The following is a 21534-nucleotide window of genomic DNA, read 5'->3' as shown; positions in this document are numbered from 1 at the left end:
TCGCCGTAAATGCGGAACATATAAACATAAATATAAACATTTAAACATAAAGAGAAATGCAAAACCGTCGACTTGAATCTTAGACCTCACTTTGCTCGGTCAATAATATTTGAAATAACTCAATTGCTTTTTGCATTGTTAAAAATATATTTTCAGACTACAAAAATTACATTGAAACTGCTAACAAACCTTCAACTTACAAAAATATGCATCGAAGTATTAATCACGCAATATTTATCACACGAATCTAGAAACTACAAATAACGAGAATAAAACAATGTTGATAAAAATATTGTCAATTACAATAATCTGTTAAATTTTCAGTTATATAAAATAGGCTATGCTATGAAATTCAACAATCTCCTCTTCCTGAATAGGATTTAAACAAATATGAGAAGACTAATTAAATATTACAAAATCAAAAGATTAAATTTAAGGAATATAAGTCAAACTGTGTTCTGATGGTATAAACATTAAAGATGCAAGCAATCTATACCGATAACATGATAAACATTTCAATTTTAATCTCTACTTCGAAGTATATTAATACAGGCAAGATAAAACAAAGCTTTGGTTATTTTCTTGTCCGCTAACGAACACTTACACATTATGCTTACTTAAATCACACAACTACAAGCATCTTGGATTTTATTGGAGCTCTATTTATGTTATTAAGTATTTGCTATATGAACCCAAAAACTTAAATTTTGTTAAGTATCACAAATACCATACAACTAGGACCTTATACTTATAGTTTTCAGGCACAATTATCAACAATCATATGCATAAACTAATGAGCTTGGAAATATGGACAAAAGGGTGTCTCAGTAAAAATGATAAAATAATAGTTTTGTGACATTTGAAAAATAACGTCTTTCTAAAAAAAGAAAATTTGTTATTCATTGTACATGACAGATCAAGTTGATCGAGAAATCAAGCACGCAAACCATTTGTTTTAGTTCGCTAACACTGAATTTAAATAATAAAGGTCTAAAACTTCTACACTGCAATAAGTCAAGGAACTAACACTAAATCTAGACAATAGCAATAATAGACTAATGTGATGAATCCAGTAGAATATCGAAGTAGTAAGTAGTTATAATATAATTATGTGATGGAGATTATGTTTAATAACACGTAAACATTTTTGAAATATAGACCTATTCTAATTTTAATATCATATTCAAGTAAAATTTAGGAAACTAGAGATTTCAAAAATCTACCATATCCAAAATCTATAATAAAAGACGTAATAAATGTGATGATTTTGATGATGAGTTTGACAGTAGAGTAGCCTTAACAAAAATTACAGGTATTTTCAGAGAGTAATTATAGTAGAATAAATGAAATAATGAAACAATAGTGATAGTATAATAAAAGCTATAGAATGTTGCGATTTTTCAATTTCTGAAAAACCAAGTACTATGCTAAAAATATTGCTTCAATTTTTTAGAGTTCTATGAAAGATTATACCTCATAGTAAGTCAAATATATTCCATTAATTAGATAGTATTCAATAATATCATTTTATGTAGTTTGAATAGTGAGTAGACGATAAAATCTAATACAGAAGATAAAATTTCAAAGGTCTAGTATTTTGATAGTCAAAAATGAACCGTGGAAAGCCAACAGAGAAAAATATACAATATGATTATATTATGGAAACTACAATTTGAGCGCTTGAAATTCTTGTTAAATCTAATATCATTGATTGTAAAATATCATTCCAAGTTCAATGACATTCAGACATCCAAAAAGAGCACACGTCTTTGATAACTACTGAAAAGCATTGATAGCTATCAAAAATGCAGGCACAAGCGGTAAATGAGTAATTAACTAATTCTATTAGCCTAGGCAATAAGTTGATTAATATTCTGGCACAATCAAAATATATCAGAAGAAAACTACAAATTTAATTTTTCCAAAATCCATTCCACTTTTCGGGATGAATGGAATCAGGAAAAAATATAAACACTCTTCCAGTTTGATTTCATTGGTAACAAACAAATAACAACTCGCTCACTATTTTTGTACGAATATAGCAAACGAAACACTACCACTTATCGAACTTCCAGAAATTGAATACTCGGAACTCTCAAAACTCCCTCAAAAAATAAAGTAATAGGCCTCAGTACAGTCTTCACAAAGTAGATATTATTGCTGACCGAATTGACTGGGAAGGAAGTGTCAAAGGCAAGAAGGTGCGTCTTCTATGTGTTTCTAACAGTGATTCATTCAATCATGAGATTCGCAGCCACTGTCTAGGAAATCCTTCATTAGTCTGCACACTTTCACAGGGAACAATCTGGAGAACAGAAGAAAAGATTCAATGTGTTAGTTTGTGTTTTATTTTTAGTTCAAAATTTGTCTTAATAACTCAATATTTTCAAGTTCTGAGAGATTATTGAATGTAATCATTCTATTATACTCGGTTTTTTATCAAATCTAATTCAAAATTTCTAGTTTATTTATTTCTGGACAGAAAAGTGGACTCAAATCAATTTAAGTGGATAACATAACCTATAATTTTTATTTATTCATAACTCTACCTTCATTGTATGATCATTCATCATCACCTAGGCTTAAAATACTTCCAGAAAGTCGCCTTTGTAGAATAATAAATAAAATAAATAAATTCATTAGTAAAATACTATCAATTGCATATTATACCTCCTATTAAAGCACTACTGATACAGGCTAGATATTTTTATCTGAGAAATAATGATAAAGTGATCTAAAACGGTTAGAGCTATCAAATTGCTCAATTTTCTAGAGGAAGTAAATTTGAGAGTAAAAATCCTATTTTTTACTCATTTGAAATTGAATTTATGCTAGACGAATGAAAAATTATTGTACAGAAAAATAACGACTTATTAACTACATCAAGATAAAAAAACAACAACTAGGCAGCATCAGAGTATGAACAATAATCGTTTGGAGGTTTGTTGAATTTTTATTTTGTAATCTTAATGCAAGAACCTTCCTTTATGAGAAGCAAATATTCACTTTTAATAAACACGATTTCTACATAATTCCAATAAGGTGATGGGGCCAATAGAGTGAGAAATGGAATAATTTCACCTAAATTTGAAAGAAAAATAGCACACGGACTACCTTATTATTCTATCTACCAATGTTATTACATCAGTGTTTTGTATCGTAAATTAATATATATATATATATATATATATTATATATATATATATATATATATATATATATATATATATATATATATATATATATATATATATATATATATAATTAGAAAAAATAGTATCAGCATAAAAACATAATAAATTCCTGAAGATTAAGAGCTCAATATAAATTTAAATCGCATGTGTAGGTTTCAACCTTACAAATACTTTGTCCATGGACGAATTAAATGAATAGAATGATACTTTACCTGAACAAGTTGTTAACAAAGAGCAGATGACTTGGTATGGACACTTCCAAGGATTCACGTCTGACGGCTGTGACAATTTGCCGAGCTGCCTCTGGTGGTGGAACCAATCCGAGAAGTGACGGAAACCTAAACAAAATGCCAACTTCATCAATAACTGTTCAAGGTTGAGATGAATATTGAAGACGCACTTCAATGCCTTTCATTCTCAGTATCATTTTATGCATTCTCAATTCATTTCATGAATTAACCAACCGGCGGGGAAACAACTGATCTTAGCTAATTCACTGATCCGGAACTGGAATAGATCTCGCATAGTCCAGCTCGTTATTGATTTACTGCATTCATTCTGAAATTAAAAATCTCCTTTGGAATCCTTGGAACTTGCAATTCTTAGTTTACTGTTATGGATGTGAAAATTTGCAAATAATTAAAATTCGAAGATAAAAATAGCCAAATTACTAACTTGGTGTTATACCTCAACATTTAACCTTCAATTATTATCTAATTTCATTTATAGGTCCATGTAGTAAATTGCCTACATGTTTTACCAAATAGCTGTCCTCTAGCCTACACCTGAATCAACCTCAATTACCAAATCTTTTCCTGAAAATAGGAATTTTATTGGAAATTGTATTGTGAAGTAATAAAACACTATATTATACTAAACAATACAAAGTAAGGCGTATGTATGGGAACAGCCCAATATTTTTGTTACAAGGAAAATTTGACAATAGATTGATTTGGGATCCTATTTGAAATGAAAAACTACTTTTCTGTCAATTCAAAATTTTGGTCCGCCATCTTGGATTCGCCATATCGAATCAAACTTACTTTTATAAATGGGAAGGTGGTCATGCGATGAATGATTTTGAAGCCACAGAAAAGTGTGTTTTTTTATTCAAATATGATCCCCAATCAAACCTATTTTCAAGTTATCCTTGTAACATAAAAATATTAAGCCCATACATTTGCCTCATTCTGTGTATACTATAGTGAATAATAAAACAGGCCATTTTTCAGTTAAAGAAAGAACTCTGTATATAAATAACAAATAACTATTATAAATTCTAGAATATTGAGGCACAAGGTGCAAATTCGTCAAGTACAGGCAGATACGAATGAAGCAAGTATTTACTGTATATCTTTTCTATGTCTATGGTGCAGGGTCCTGTTGTATTCGTTTGAGTTTTGTTACATGAAAAATTTTAATACCTTTAATCTAGATATTTTGTAACAATTTGATTGAATTACTTTTTCATTTTTTGTTATAAAGAAATAATAAGGATTGAGTTATAAATTCATAATGGAGATGCACCCTACTACTTTTTTGAAAAAGTAATTTAGGCATTCTAATAAGGATATTATAATAAAAGTTACCTGACTTTCGGCCTTTTGCAGAGTCCTGTGTCTACCATGTACGGGAAAATTCCAGTAAACTTAATCTGCAAATTTCTAGGATCCTCGCGTAGTTCCTCAGCTAATGCTTCCAACATACCTGCAACAACAAGGCATTCATTATGATATTATGGTTTCTAATACAATTATGAATTCGGAATATTTGTAGCATTCTACTGCATGTATATAAAATTGTAATCACAACCAGAATACATTTTACTGCATTTCTTGAAGAGTGTTTTCTAACAATCATATTTAACAAAACAAGTAAATTCCTCATTTTAAATAGTATATAAGGTTACCAGGTATTCAAGAGTATTTTCATTTATTCATAACATAAACGCTACGCTACGAAAATAATGCAAACGCTACTACTCCAACTAAATAATGATTATAGTGTTTTGTACAATAAATAAATCGATGCACATTGAAATAGTATGAAGTTACCTCTAACAGCGAACTTTGAAGCACAGTATGGTACAAGATTTTTGAGTCCCAAAATCCCAGCCATGGATGAGATGCCAACAATATGGCCATGGTTCTTTTCAATCATAGAAGGCAAGAACACTTCCAACATCTGAAAAATTAAACAATGGTAACGTAAGAGTTTGTCAAGATGAAATTGTCTGAAGTCTAATATTTTAGTTTACTATATTGCAATCTCTATGTAGAGTAGAACAGATAAATCTAACAGATAAGTTCTCAGCTTCTCATGTGATTTGAACCTAATGTCTCTATAAATCCGGATTTTCAACCTGTGCACACTTTTTACACTCTACGATTTAGAGAAAATGGAAATATTAAAGAATATAAAGATGATATTATAATATAATATTATTGAGGAAAAAGTGACCCCAGTTTAAAATAAAAACAATTTCACTGTCAGGGAGATTCAAAAAGAGGGATCGCTTTCGAAGATTGAGAAATTCACATTTTCCAATAAAATTAAAAGTCAAATAACGAAGTATGATGTTAGAATCAATAATTAAATATGTAATTGGTGTTACACAATGCCTTTAATCCCAATCAAGTTTTCAAATGGTGTAAAAATGAGCCTGGAGAAACTGGCAATAATTTTTGGCAATTACATGTTTGCTATGTTCTGACGAGTTAAGAAGACTTCTTAATGAAGTTTTTTATAATGTATACACTTTGAATTATAACATGTTATGAGGTTGTAGTGAATGAAGTTTTCTTGAAAACTTTCAAACGTCATTAGAGTTTCTGTTGAAACGCAGATCCATTGCAAAACCCACTCGCTTTAAAATCATGTGTAAAGCATGGTTTATGGTTTGAAAAGATTTTATTTGGCTAAATAAAAGCATTTATTAAATTCAAGTTATACAAAATTTCTCAACAGTTTAATTGTTTCGAATAAATGAAAAAGAAATTGAATAAATTAATCTAACCTAATAAATAAATAAATAAATAAATAAATCTATGACATTGTGAATAATTCAACTACAATTATATTTAATGAAGTTGAAAATATTTAATAAATTCATCTATCTCAATCAAGATTTAAACCAAAAAACCATTGTGGAAGTAATAAGTTCCACCCTTTGTTACTGTACCATTTCTGCAGTTAACATAAAATTGTTCAGCTATATTTTTTGAAACCCATTATTTAGGTATTCCACTGAGAAAATCTTAACAGTAGGCCAAACTATTAATGAAAAACTCTAACAGATAGCGCCTAATGATTCTTTTCATTTTGACCCAATTGAAACAAATAAAGCCAACATAATTTATTATATAGGTCTGCTAACCTTCGTTTTGACGCAAACAACAACGAAATCAGTCCATTGAAACGTTTGCACCGGCTGCCATTCGATTTGCATCAAGTTGGTTTTCAGAAGTATTTTAATACGTAAAGAAAACTGTGTAAGAATAGACCAATACGACTGAAATTTACATGTATGGTATAACATTTATTAATTAAAAATTATTAGCCACAAATGGAGCCCCAGTTATTATTGTTGACAATGATTTTCAAATGACAGCCAGGGCTCTTCTCGTGGCAAACTTCAGTATCTATACGAAATTGGGAGATAGTTTATGAAAAGGGAGACAGTGTTCAAGTGTAACTCACCCAGAAATGTGCGAACACATTGATGTCGAACATCTTTTTGATTTCTTGTTCACTGTGGCTCTGGAAAGGGTGGCATGGCATTATTCCCGCATTGTTTATGAGAATAGTCACATCACCGACCTTTTCTTTGATTTCTTTGCCCAAAGCCAACACATTTTCTCGGCTGGATACGTCACAACTGTAACAAAAATGAGTTCGTTCTGAATACGGTAATGATACAATGTTTCTGGAATGATTACTCATTGAGAATCACAAAGACTTGGATCGTTGAAATGAAAATGTTGAATCGTTGATGAACTGTTTGATAGGACCTCGATTGAACATGGTTGAATAATACTTTACATGTTTTTCTGAATTTGGAATCAATCCAGTAACTTTAAATTCATAGAAATTCCAGTAGGATTAAATTCATAGAAATTGAGGGTTCTCAAAAGTACAGTACAAGAATAGAAGATAAATAAAAATATAAATCTGAGTACCCTTTTAAATTATTTATTTTATCACGACATGTTTCGGCTACTAATGCCATTTTCAATTATTTTTAATAATTTAAAAGGGTACTCAGATGTATATTTTTATTCATATTAGAAGTAGCCCAAAAGAAAAAAAAGACAAGAATAGAACATATAGATACAAGAATACTTTACTTTACTTTTCTGTTCATCACAATAGAAGAATACAATACAAGAATAAACAGTACAAGTGTAATAGTAGGTACTTGAAATAACACTAATTCAATTTATCATTATTTAATTTTCTATTCACACCTTGTGACAAAAATGTATGGAGTCACTTTATTCCAACATTTCAAACAATGAAATTCATAATTAGAAACATACAAAGGAAGGTCTATAAGTTATAGGAGTTGTTTACTAATCTAATCTGCACTATTTCCATTCAGTATTCATGCATGAACTATGCGGCTAATACTTTGGTGGGAAAATTATCTTTTCAAGCATAATTAATTAATATAGATCATTGATGAAGAAAAACACAAACGGCGGAAGCTAATATAAATATAAAAAGCTGATTACAAATATTCGTAATACAGTGATGACTATAATTCATTAATTAGCAGCAATTCGTATGAATAGTTTATCTAAAGACGATGAGAAAAAAATCAGCAATTGAATAGAGAAAAAAGCAGTAATTACTAATGTGTTATTTGCGATACAAAAATGTAACAATGACTAGCAGTAATGATTATTATCATAACCACCATTGTTATTATCCTGCAAATCACATCTACGAAACAAAATGAACCAAGTCTCAATTATTGTTTTAGAGTATCATTGTCTGATGGAAGTAGAGCAAAGAAGATTGTTGCTTCCCATCTACAAACAAATTTAGTTTCATCAATGAGAAAATGATATATTCAGAGCTCAATCATATTATGTCTAACGAGATTGATTTGAATCTACTGTAATTTTCGATAACAGAAAATTGAGAATGAATTACGTCCAATTTCCTCGATTTTGTAAGCAATCAAATGACTCATTCAATTGAGTAGTTCAGATCCGAATCAACTTCATTCATCTTATTGCTTTGATTGTTAGGAAGATATCAGGTCTTTCTAGTTTGCTACTTATGTGTGAACACTCTCATAACGACAATTTTTTCACTGCTTCTGTTTCTATTCGGCAGAACAAAATATTATTAGAAAGCAGTGCTTAAAATACGGTAGCAACAAATATTAATTCCCCCTTTTTCAGAAAAACTCTCAATGAGATAAAATTAAGAATATTGTGGAGTTGAATGAAGCATTTTGATAAAAAATCGTTTAATTTTAGGGCTGGAATTTATGCTATTATTTTCTATTTTTCTATAATCTGTTGATATGATAAGTTCTTTAATATGATAAGGAGAAGAAAAGGAGGATGATAAGAATAATGAGAAAAATAAGAAGATTTTATTATTATTCTCAGCTCTTCATCTTCTTCACGTTCTCTTCCTCTTCCTCCTCCATTCTCATCTTCATTTTCTTCTTCTTCTCCTTATTCTTCTTCTGCTATTTCTTTGTTTCTTCTTTTTCTCCTCCTCTTCTTCCTCCTCCTAGAAGAATAAGAAGACACGAAGAAATAGCAGAAAGGAAGAGGAGGAGAAGGAGAAGAAGAAGAATAAGAAGAAGAGGAAGAAGAAGAAGAAGAAGAAGAAGAAGAAGGGGAAGAAGAAGAAGAAGAAGAAGGGGAAGAAGAAGAAGAAGAAGAAGAAGAAGAAGAAGGGGAAGAAGGAGGTGATGGAGTAGGAGGAAGTGTGAGTGTTAACTATTGTTAACTATTATTAGGAGGAGAATCTCTTTTTTCAGAAAATTATGGCTTCCATATACTTGATCAGGAAATAGTTTTCTGGTTGAATCTCTCTAATTAGAAACTACAACAAAATATAAGGGTGAATATAATTATATTAAAGCATGCATACCGCGTGGGGAATTTTCAGTAATTATTGAGAATTGTATTGAATACTTGCTCTCGTATTGTGAAACACATATTTCTCATTTATAATTTGTGAGAGGAATTCTCAAATGATACTTGTTCTCTTATTGTTAAACTCTCATTCTTTATTTTTTATTTGTGAAAAGGAAAACCAACTCTTCATGATCCAATAATAATGTATTTAATAAAAATGAATCATTAATTGAAAAGTATATGTATGATTATGAATTCATACTATAAGTACCCTACAATATATATTCCTTCTGAAAAAATGATAATTCTCTAAGACAAGTGGATTGGTTGAATGCCTGTTTGAAAGACTACGAAAGGATGACAACCTCTTCAACCAACTCGGAGGGCATTTCTATTCTAGAAATTTAACTCTCATACACTTAAAACAGGATAATGTGTGGTAAATTCCAATTTCTTCCAAACTCCACATTATTTTCCTATAATCGGAGAGAATAGTTGGGCATATTTTAAGATATTTTTTAAAATTGCAATTTATTCAGTTTATAACGCTTTTATGATGTGAGTGTTATCAAATTCAAATTCAAATATTCTTTACTCCATACAAAAAACAGATTACATTGTAATACAGAGCATGTTTTACTGGAATACCCCTACAAGACTATTCGTCTGAGTGTAGGGGGTGGGTTCCTGTTACAGTGGGTAGCCAATAGTCTATTCATAATATTATATAGGTAATAGAATGTCCGACTTTAACAAGAAGAAGGTAAGTATAAGATAGTTTGTATTATAATTATGAAATTAAAAATTACCTATTACATTGTACATTGACGAAATTTCATAACAGAAAAAGATTGAAAAGAGTAACATATATATTATACAGATTCGAGAATTGGAATATGAATAAATTCTTGAGATTGCATGAGTGGAATATATTTTGTATATACTTATTGTAAAAAATAATGGTAGCTTCTCATATAAAAAGTTACCGAGGAACAGAAACCAGCCGATTCCACAGTGACTATTGAAAAGAATATAGTAATGAAGATGTGTAAATCTATAAACGATTAAATAAAGTATGTGGTAAATATAAAGAGAAGAAAGGTAAGTTATGAAAATTTATAAGCTCTCAAAATGAAAAAAAATCTATGTATGTATAAGAAAAGCTATCAAATTAATAGAGATGATCTTAGTGCCAATAAACAGACTGAAGCAGGCTTTCTGACGACTCCCAGCCCAGGCGGTATAGCCACCCCTCCACCTTACTCTTGAATGCAGCCACACTGCATTCATCCATATCAGTTCTTATCTCAGCGGGCAAATTACGATAGACCATTTGAGCCAAATAAAAAGGTGTCCTCAGCTCCACTCCATGAACCACCTGCGGCGTCGCAAAACCGAAGTTAGCTCTATACCGTGTAGGATAGGTATGTAAAATATCTGATAAAATTTTAAGTTTATTAGTTTTTATGTAGATCAATAAAGATTTAATGTACAATTGCCTTACATTTAAAACTGTAAATTCTGTAAAAAGTTGTGCTTTTGGATATCGGCATTCCTTATTTAAAACAGTTTTGATCATTTATCCTAATAAATAGGATGCAAAGAACTTATAACAGCTCGTCTGGGCGCCTAGATGTCTTCTGGTTTTCTCGCGCTAAATTCCGGAGAGCGTTATATGATAATTAAATCTTGTGTAAGCATGATCTGATCAAATGAATAGTTGGTGTATAACTGCGCGAGGTCTACTGTTCACAGAACTACTAGCAGTTTTGTGAACAGTAGACCTCACGCAGTATTCTCATCCACCTGATTGAAACTATAGACCTTATGGAAATACAGCAATAGACTGGCTTCTCCACACATCTGTGTAATCACTTGTCAGCTGATTTATGATGAATAATTCTTTAATCTGACTTTTACTGTAATATCGACTTATGAAGGAGGCTCCTTTTACCTTTCATATTATCCTTGAAATGCAAAATTTCCAAAAACCTTGTATATACGTCGACGCGCAATTAAAAAGGAACATACCTGTCAAATTTCATGAAAATCTATTACCGCGTTTCGCCGTAAATGCGCAACTTATAAACATTTGAACATTTAAACATGTAAACATTCTAACATGTAAACATTAAGAGAAATGCCTAACCGTCGACATGAATCTTAGACCTCACTTCGCTCGGTCAAATATCAAGTTATGATGTTCATTTCTCTTCTTTTCTGATACTTTTTTTAGCAGTCAGTCCAGTAGGAAATTCATAAACTAAAAAAAAACTACTCAAGTTTCATGATATTACGTGATAATAAATATTAATATGTTATAACAATAAATAAATAATAATTTTATTAAGTGCAATGAAAGTGAAACGAGCTCTAATGTGTCTCCAAATTTATTATTAATCTTGGTAAACAGATCTTAAAATTAGCATTGCATTATGTTGATGATGTTTATTATTGTTATAAAATAATGATATTGAATGTTGATTGGCGAAATGGAAACATGGGTCTGATTTCTGATTACAAAGTTTCTTCCTTTAATTGACATCTAATGAATTGCGTGTGTTTTCTGTGTGAGTTTACCAAGGTTAATTGAATGGAACAATATGCCCACAACCCGGATGTTACACCGTTAGAGTTTTCTGTTTGGGGGCATTAAGCATTGGGGAGTCCGATGGTAGCAAGCATTCAAGAGAGACATCAGTGTTTTCAACACCCACCATTGAACGATTCTTATAATCAACCGTGACAAGTCCTTTCTGTGTGAAACACAAAATGCAATAGCCAAAAAGGTATCAGAGAAACGAAGTTCTCCATTATATTATAATGGTACGATACTCAGTTTTCAAAAAAGTGACCAGCACTGATGCAGACTCCATAAGGTCTGGGTAGGTAGGTAGGTAGGTAGGCTATTTTGGGGGGGCTGAGTCCATAAAAAATTCTGATCAATTATATGGAAAAAACCCCTCCCCAGACCCCTAACCAATGAGCCCACCCAAAGATTTTGATAAGTCGGCGCCCATGGTGGCCAGGGTATAAAAGTGATAAATTCAGAATCTTCATGTTCAAATGCATGTTAAACAGCTCATTAGTTAATAATAGTCCAGTTACGAGATAGTGAAAAAGGGCAGTTTTGATAATTAGTTCCGAAAACGCAACATTTTTCGGGTAATGATTCTGGAGTATTGGATATCTTTACAAAAGTTGACCTTATAGAGCAAGTGAGAGAAAAATGAGTATATTGTGATTCCAGGCTATTAATTATGTATACTAACATCCTGCAAAAATTCAGCTTCACCAAATATTATGGATAGGGTGACTTATGTAGTTTAAATGAATGTAATAATAGTAATACATCAGCTTCTTCTTCTTTTCTCATGTTATCTTATTCTCTTCATCTCCTACTTATTTTTCTTCATCATCATGTTGTAGCTCTTCTTCTTTTTCTCCTTCTTCTGCTTCTTACTATTATCTTTTTGTCATCATGTTCTATTATTTATTCTTCTTCTTCTACTCAAAATCGTCATTTTATTCTTATCATCTACTCATCTTCTTCTTTTTCTTCTCCTCTTCTCCATCATTCTATTCTTCCTCTTCTTCTTCTTATTTTTTCTTCTTCTCATTGAAGAAAGAGAAGAATGGGAAGGAGTAGCAAGATAGAAATAAGAAGTGGTAGAACATGAAGAAGATTAGATAGCGCCTAATGATTCTTTTCATTTTGACCCAATTGAAACAAATAAAGCCAACATAATTTATTATATAGGTCTGCTAACCTTCGTTTTGACGCAAACAACAACGAAATCAGTCCATTGAAACGTTTGCACCGGCTGCCATTCGATTTGCATCAAGTTGGTTTTCAGAAGTATTTTAATACGTAAAGAAAACTGTGTAAGAATAGACCAATACGACTGAAATTTACATGTATGGTATAACATTTATTAATTAAAAATTATTAGCCACAAATGGAGCCCCAGTTATTATTGTTGACAATGATTTTCAAATGACAGCCAGGGCTCTTCTCGTGGCAAACTTCAGTATCTATACGAAATTGGGAGATAGTTTATGAAAAGGGAGACAGTGTTTAAGTGTAACTCACCCAGAAATGTGCGAACACATTGATGTCGAACATCTTTTTGATTTCTTGTTCACTGTGGCTCTGGAAAGGGTGGCATGGCATTATTCCCGCATTGTTTATGAGAATAGTCACATCACCGACCTTTTCTTTGATTTCTTTGCCCAAAGCCAACACATTTTCTCGGCTGGATACGTCACAACTGTAACAAAAATGAGTTCGTTCTGAATACGGTAATGATACAATGTTTCTGGAATGATTACTCATTGAGAATCACAAAGACTTGGATCGTTGAAATGAAAATGTTGAATCGTTGATGAACTGTTTGATAGGACCTCGATTGAACATGGTTGAATAATACTTTTACATGTTTTTCTGAATTTGGAATCAATCCAGTAACTTTAAATTCATAGAAATTCCAGTAGGATTAAATTCATAGAAATTGAGGGTTCTCAAAAGTACAGTACAAGAATAGAAGATAAATAAAAATATAAATCTGAGTACCCTTTTAAATTATTTATTTTATCACGACATGTTTCGGCTACTAATGCCATTTTCAATTATTTTTAATAATTTAAAAGGGTACTCAGATGTATATTTTTATTCATATTAGAAGTAGCCCAAAAGAAAAAAAAGACAAGAATAGAACATATAGATACAAGAATACTTTACTTTACTTTTCTGTTCATCACAATAGAAGAATACAATACAAGAATAAACAGTACAAGTGTAATAGTAGGTACTTGAAATAACACTAATTCAATTTATCATTATTTAATTTTCTATTCACACCTTGTGACAAAAATGTATGGAGTCACTTTATTCCAACATTTCAAACAATGAAATTCATAATTAGAAACATACAAAGGAAGGTCTATATAGGAGTTGTTTACTAATCTAATCTGCACTATTTCCATTCAGTATTCATGCATGAACTATGCGGCTAATACTTTGGTGGGAAAATTATCTTTTCAAGCATAATTAATTAATATAGATCATTGATGAAGAAAAACACAAACGGCGGAAGCTAATATAAATATAAAAAGCTGATTACAAATATTCGTAATACAGTGATGACTATAATTCATTAATTAGCAGCAATTCGTATGAATAGTTTATCTAAAGACGATGAGAAAAAAATCAGCAATTGAATAGAGAAAAAAGCAGTAATTACTAATGTGTTATTTGCGATACAAAAATGTAACAATGACTAGCAGTAATGATTATTATCATAACCACCATTGTTATTATCCTGCAAATCACATCTACGAAACAAAATGAACCAAGTCTCAATTATTGTTTTAGAGTATCATTGTCTGATGGAAGTAGAGCAAAGAAGATTGTTGCTTCCCATCTACAAACAAATTTAGTTTCATCAATGAGAAAATGATATATTCAGAGCTCAATCATATTATGTCTAACGAGATTGATTTGAATCTACTGTAATTTTCGATAACAGAAAATTGAGAATGAATTACGTCCAATTTCCTCGATTTTGTAAGCAATCAAATGACTCATTCAATTGAGTAGTTCAGATCCGAATCAACTTCATTCATCTTATTGCTTTGATTGTTAGGAAGATATCAGGTCTTTCTAGTTTGCTACTTATGTGTGAACACTCTCATAACGACAATTTTTTCACTGTTTCTATTCGGCAGAACAAAATATTATTAGAAAGCAGTGCTTAAAATACGGTAGCAACAAATATTAATTCCCCCTTTTTCAGAAAAACTCTCAATGAGATAAAATTAAGAATATTGTGGAGTTGAATGAAGCATTTTGATAAAAAATCGTTTAATTTTAGGGCTGGAATTTATGCTATTATTTTCAATTATTCTTCTTCAGTTCAGGAAAAATGAACCAATTTAAAAAAAAATCAATCATAAATCAATACTCTAATAATACTAATCAACAACGATTTTGATAATTAATTGATATATCACAATAGATAACCAACAAATTTCTTGGGCTAAATCTTTAAATTAGAATACAGAATAACTTTGATAGTTATTATTATTTTGACCTTTTTACATTACAGTTCATATGAATTTCTCGTTTTACGCGTATCACGATAAACAGTATTGCGAAACCAAAATATATTAGGAATAAAGAAAGGTCTTTGCCTGCTGGAAAATGAATTGTAACCTATTGAACTTACATGAAGCTGTGTGCGGTTGGATATCCGCGCTCGGAGATCATTTTGACAGTCTCCTTGTTGTTGGGCTCATTGATGTCGATGCAGACAATGGTGGCTCCGAGCGAAGCAAACTGCAACGCCAGCTCTCTGCCAATGCCGTGGCCCGAACCAGAGATCTAGTTCAACATTAAAACTGGTTTCATTAGAACACAAATACTTCATAGTGTAACGGCAACAAACAGATCAATAGGGAAAATCTATTACTTTAAGAATTATAGGAATTCATAATTTTTCAGAAAGTAGGGTTGACTTTAAAAATTGACAGTAGGGTTTTCATTAATGAAATGTGATGAAGAAATTTAAATTATTGAAAGATGGTAGTGAATGACATGAATAAGTTTCTCATTTTATAGATCTTATTTATCTAGTCATGTATACTTATATGTACACTTATATGAGAAGGCACTACAGTCTTATGCCCAAAAGTGTCCCTTTTCAAATTGATACTACTGTCCAAATAAATAGGTTGAGCTACTATCACTTATTAGAGTAGCACTAAATATGATTCTATTTGAGTAACGATAAACATAATCGCCCATCACAAAAAAATTCCCAATTGTTGAAAAATAAAGTGATTGGATGTGTTGAGACAAAGTTTGTCAATAATTAATTTGTAATGTTCGACAATCGTTTTCAATGTTAGTAAATAATTTAAACCATATCTGAAAACAATATTACAGTTATCAATCATGTGATATAATGTAACGAATTACAATCATGTAACAAATTATTTGTTTTTATTATTCGAGGAATCACTTCTCAAATATTATCTGTCAGATAAAAATGTTTGGAAATCATTAGATAAAAATAAAAATGATGGGAGGGATTCAATTTGATTTAGATTGATCAGAGTTCTCAATTATTGCTGGTGAATGTATTGTTTCTGCATGTCCTCAAGAAACACGAAAAGCTATCATTATTGTTGTGCTGAAATTATATAAATTGATTGATTTCGATTTAAAACGTTTCCATTGATTTAAAAATCAACGTACAAGTAATTAATTTCTACTTGAAATTTTATTTAAAAATAAATGGGGGTCAACGACATAATTAATGAAGAGTGCAACCTACACTAATGAGATCATTTGACTCAACAGTGATAAGAAACAGGTAGACTATTGAAAATGCAAATTTCAAGATTGTTTTCAAGGTTATCTGTTGACGAACGACTAAAGTTCGACTAAATATTCAGTTCATTTATGTGAGTCACTTACAGCAATAATTTCGCCCGTAACCGACTTTTCTGGAGGCGGCACAAACTTCAAGTAAATCGATTCAATTATTCCAAACATGATCTTGACGAGAAGAATCGAAACGTCCAAAAGTAAAATTGAAACGAAGTAGATCTTCATCAGAATGTCATTGTTTTGTCTGTAAAAGAAAATCATTTATGAGTTCTAATATGAAAGGTTCATCTCTTATTCTAAAAGCAGTTCAGAAAAATGGATAAGATAGAAAACAATGATTCACATAACTTGGCTTGGTTTGGTGGATAGGTGCACATCATTAAAGTGAGCCACCTTCCCACCTAACATGTAGTTTTTACATAGCCTACATTCAAATAAAGTGAATAGCTATAATTGATTTAATCAACTTGATGACATCTTATGAAGGAAATTTATAACTGAAAATTTAAAAACATAGCGCGTTTTTAGCGAGAAACTTTCATTTTGCTCAATGATAAAAAATTGAAAATTGAGTATTGAATCAATATTGAGAAATTAAATGAAATTGATAATCGAAAAAGAGTTGACCAGGATTACGTGGTATTATTTTTCTGATAACTTCAAATCACTTTGCCCAGTAACAGGACAATTGAATTACTGAGAAAGGATTTGGAATGGAAAAATATTGTGGCCAAATGTAATTCATGAATGGTGAACAAGCAAAAATAAGTTCACTTGGAGCTTGGATGCAAATTAACAGCACATATCGATTAAATAATAAGTTAGGAGAATATGTAAGGAATTTTTTAACTCTGTCAACTTAACTAAAGTCGACTAGGTCTAATTTGACTGACGTGTGAAATATAAAATCAATTCTAGCTACTTTGAGATTGCTGCATCTACTTCAACAACCATACTTATTGAAACAACAAGAGACTAGTTTAGGATGTTATCACATCATGAATTATTACAGTAAAACTATACTCTGAATAAAATAAGTTGAGACTTTGAGGAAATATCCGTGTTGTCGAATTATGCGAGATTTCGATCTGTTCATGCAAACCTATGTATGACTCAATGTATTCAAATTCACAACTCTGCATCGACTGTTTTTTCGAATTGAATAGCCAATATCCTGACATTATGGGCTTGCATGAAAAGATTGAAATTTCGCACAATTTGGCAACACGAATATTTTGTCCAAGTCTCAACTTATTTTATAGAAACTGAATTTTGGCGTCCAATGGTGAATTGTTACAAAGATTGGAGTTCATCCTTGAGAATGAGGATTTAGAATGTAGGAGGAAATGCAATAAAAAAAGATAACTAGAAAAATGGATCAATCGTGGGCTGGCACTGACCGACTCAATTGCCATGGGAAAACGGATATGGAATATCTTAAATTTTATCGCGTTCGAAATGTACATCAGTAAATGCTTATCCGAATTATGCTAAGACCAATTTTACTCTTCAAGGTTCACGGAACCTGACCAAATTGCACTGTTATCAAGAGCAGTTGATTCACAGAAGATACATTTTGCTAAAAAACTAACAATTGAAACTGGAATTATCCAGGTCGGCAGCAGTAATTTGTTTCATCATCCTAAACAAGCTTAATTTACAAAATAAGATAATTTTTATTTCTTATACTATCAAGCATTTGATACTATATGATAAATTCCAACCATGAGAGCACTTTACACCATATAACAACGGAGTGATTCTAAAAAAGGCCTGGAAATAGCCTACATGCAGTATCAGCTACTTAATTATTACTTGCGTCTAAGATGAGAAAGGTCTTATCTGGTATTGTTTCAGCAGCACAAATAATGATACTTTACAGTACAGTTGATATGTTGAAAACCTTGTAACAGTTTGAAACCTTGATAAAAACTTGGAAACAAAAGTTTTTAAAACATCGTTCATTACTAACTTATCTTTAGTATTAATACTATGAAATATGTACACTTCACATATTGATTTTCAACATTAGATATTAGCTAGGCCTACTCCAAGAATAGTTATATAGACTATCCTATACAAATACTATTCTTAAATGCTAAACTATCCTTGGGCCTACTCCACTGAAAACATCAGCATACCAGATAATTCTACGTTCATTTCTGAAACTAGGCTACAGCGTTTTTACCTTTCGGTCAGTATTCATCAAAACATTATTATAAAAATCTCTAGAATATCTCTACGTATACCTTTCATGCAGGCAGCCACAACTTCACGAAAAAATGTGGCTCTATTATTAAATGTATTCATTGATCAGTCATTCTGTAGTTCTTCAATTTGATTGTCAACAATTGCAACAATAAACCACATTATCACAGGCAATGTGTGATATAATACAGAATACACTACTAGCAGCGTAATGTTATGATGATCTACTATTATGTAAAATGAGGATGAATCGATGGAATAGTAGAGAATAATAAGATCGTTTGACCTTCGCTCTGATTGTGATCAACTCATCATTGGCATTGTATGTATATCAACAACTAATTGACTTGCTGATAGGTCAAATTATATCAGTACTGTGCGTAAGTGGAGTTGTGTAATCTTATTTTAGAGAAATCATATTATTGAACCAATATGAATTTTGAGAAAATGATAATCAATTCATCCAGAATGAAATGATATTATAAAATACTATAGAATTACTTCCAATAATGAAAAAATGACATCTCTGTATCGATGTGTTGAATGATGAGAGTAAGTAGGTTAATTTTAATTGAAGCATCAGGGAAAAATTATCATTGGGGTGACAGCTTCAATCAAAACAACTATAAATATTCACTACTCAGTTCATAGCCTCAATCTAGTTACAGTACGTGCAGGTCAATGACTTCATCCATGTTTACATCAGTTTCCAAAAATAAAAGTATGATTGCCTATTCAAGTATCATACACAGAGATGAGTCGTTGAGGGTCGATTCCTTTCATCCATCCAATATAACTAGTAGTTCTGTGATCATTAGACCTCACGCAGTATTCTCATCCACAAGTACCTGATTGAAACTATAGACCTTATGGAAATACAGTAATAGACTGGCTTCTCCACACATCTGTGTAATCACTTGTCAGCTGATTTATGATGAATAATTCCATAGTCTGATTTTTACTCTAATATTGGCGTATGAAGTAGGCTCCTTTTTCCTTTTATATTATCCTTGTAATGCAAAATTTCCAAAAACCTTGTATATACGTTGACGCGCAATTAAAAAAAAGGAACATACCTGTCAAATTTCATGAAAATCTATTATCGCGTTTCGCCGTAAATACGCAACATATAAACAAATGCCAAACCGTCGACTTGAATCTTAGACCTCACTTCGCTCGGTCAAACATATAATTGCACAGGTTAATAATGATCTTAGAGAGCCTATAAGTTACAAATTCAGTGGTGGGGAATGTGGGCTTTATTTCAGAGACGATCAATACGTGAGTTATTTTTTACCAAAGGACCTGGGGTTGATACTTTGCCTTGAAGCAATAGGCCTACTACTCCTAGAAGCAGTAATAGGTACCGTTACAACTACAGCTGTTTTTTAGCTGAGCTTATACTAGACAAGCGTGGTATAGTGTCTAGTGTGTGGTCATCTTTCAGTTAACTGTTCCTATTTTGGGAAAAAATAAATTGTTTTATTTGGGAATAAAATATTTGCTCGATTATATAAAAATTTCTATGCGAGAGTTCTCTATTAATGCAAGTTTGTGTTGAAACCACTGGTTGATACTGCCCATCAGCAGTAAGGTTTTAGACCGGTTAGATGAGGAAAATCTAACAAATGAATAATCATAGTTCTCTGGTCATTGCTGGTGTGATGATAATTTAATCTCTCAATTTTCATAATAATTTTGGTTACAATGACTCAATAACTTCCTTACGAAATGTAAGCCATTCATAAGTCTAAAAATATATCTTGTAGCACTGACCTAGAGCAATTGACACAAATACAAATGAAATGACTCAATTTATTAGTAAATAATGTCTCATTCATTGATTTGTAACAGCTTTCCAAAATATCTAATTGAATATTTGAAGCCGAATAATAAGGAAATGAATAGGGAAAACAGCACTCAAAGCACAATTTGTAGAACAATAGTCTTGGTATGAGTCATGAATCTGCTCAGCAAAATATCAGATATTATACAGGAGAAAATATCAATTATAATTTTGGTTTTTGTTTATGAGACGTTAGTATGGGTAGTTTCAGACTTACAGATATCTCATTTATACACTAATCTTGAATAACTTGATGGACAACGTACAATACATTTTGTACAAGGTAAATTGGTAAATTTTAAAGTCTTCTACAACTATAAATAAAATGAATACTATGTAGCTCTCTCTTTTTGTTGATTGTGTAAAATGCATTTACTATTCTAAGATCTAAATAGTATTAAAAAGTTTTATAATGAAATTCATTGTTTCAAAAATCAAATCAATATATATAATTTATTTTTCTAAAGCATTAATGAACAGCCAATTTTATAGTAGTTATATAATAGGGGAGGGTGGCCCTGTATATAATCTGAGAAAATTCATATAGGATTAATCAACATAAATTCATATAGCTGATATGATCTACAGACAAGAGACTGGCGGGTCAGAGGGTATTCTGACCATGCGAGAATGCATCATCATATTTCACATGAATTACCTTTATGTAGATTGACAACATTGGTCTTCTTCCAGGGTTAGGGGGATATCGAAATCTTAGGTCCGGTTTCACCATGTTCGGTCAAGACATTTGAACATGTTCAATTAAGGTACACTTCACAAGTGTGCACT

General features: G+C 31.2%; 1 protein-coding gene across 1 annotated transcript in view; it reads right to left on the bottom strand.

The window, feature by feature from the left end:
- Positions 1-127: 127 nt before the first annotated feature.
- LOC111058478 (epidermal retinol dehydrogenase 2) overlaps positions 128-21534 on the bottom strand; it is a 37385-nt gene continuing 15978 nt past the window's right edge. Inside the window, exons 2-8 of the mRNA XM_022346011.2 lie at positions 16779-16935; positions 15526-15680; positions 13392-13569; positions 5249-5378; positions 4784-4901; positions 3407-3532; positions 128-2305 (exon numbers count right to left, since the gene is read on the bottom strand). Of these exons, the coding sequence (XP_022201703.1) occupies positions 2236-2305; positions 3407-3532; positions 4784-4901; positions 5249-5378; positions 13392-13569; positions 15526-15680; positions 16779-16935 (934 nt within the window). The 3' untranslated portion in view covers positions 128-2235. The remainder of the gene's footprint in view (positions 2306-3406; positions 3533-4783; positions 4902-5248; positions 5379-13391; positions 13570-15525; positions 15681-16778; positions 16936-21534) is intronic.

Source organism: Nilaparvata lugens, chromosome 1, assembly GCF_014356525.2.
Source record: "Nilaparvata lugens isolate BPH chromosome 1, ASM1435652v1, whole genome shotgun sequence".
Classification (NCBI taxonomy): Eukaryota; Metazoa; Arthropoda; class Insecta; order Hemiptera; family Delphacidae; genus Nilaparvata; species Nilaparvata lugens.
The sequence above is the reverse complement of the archived record's forward strand: the minus strand, read 5'-3'. Positions and strand labels throughout refer to the sequence as shown.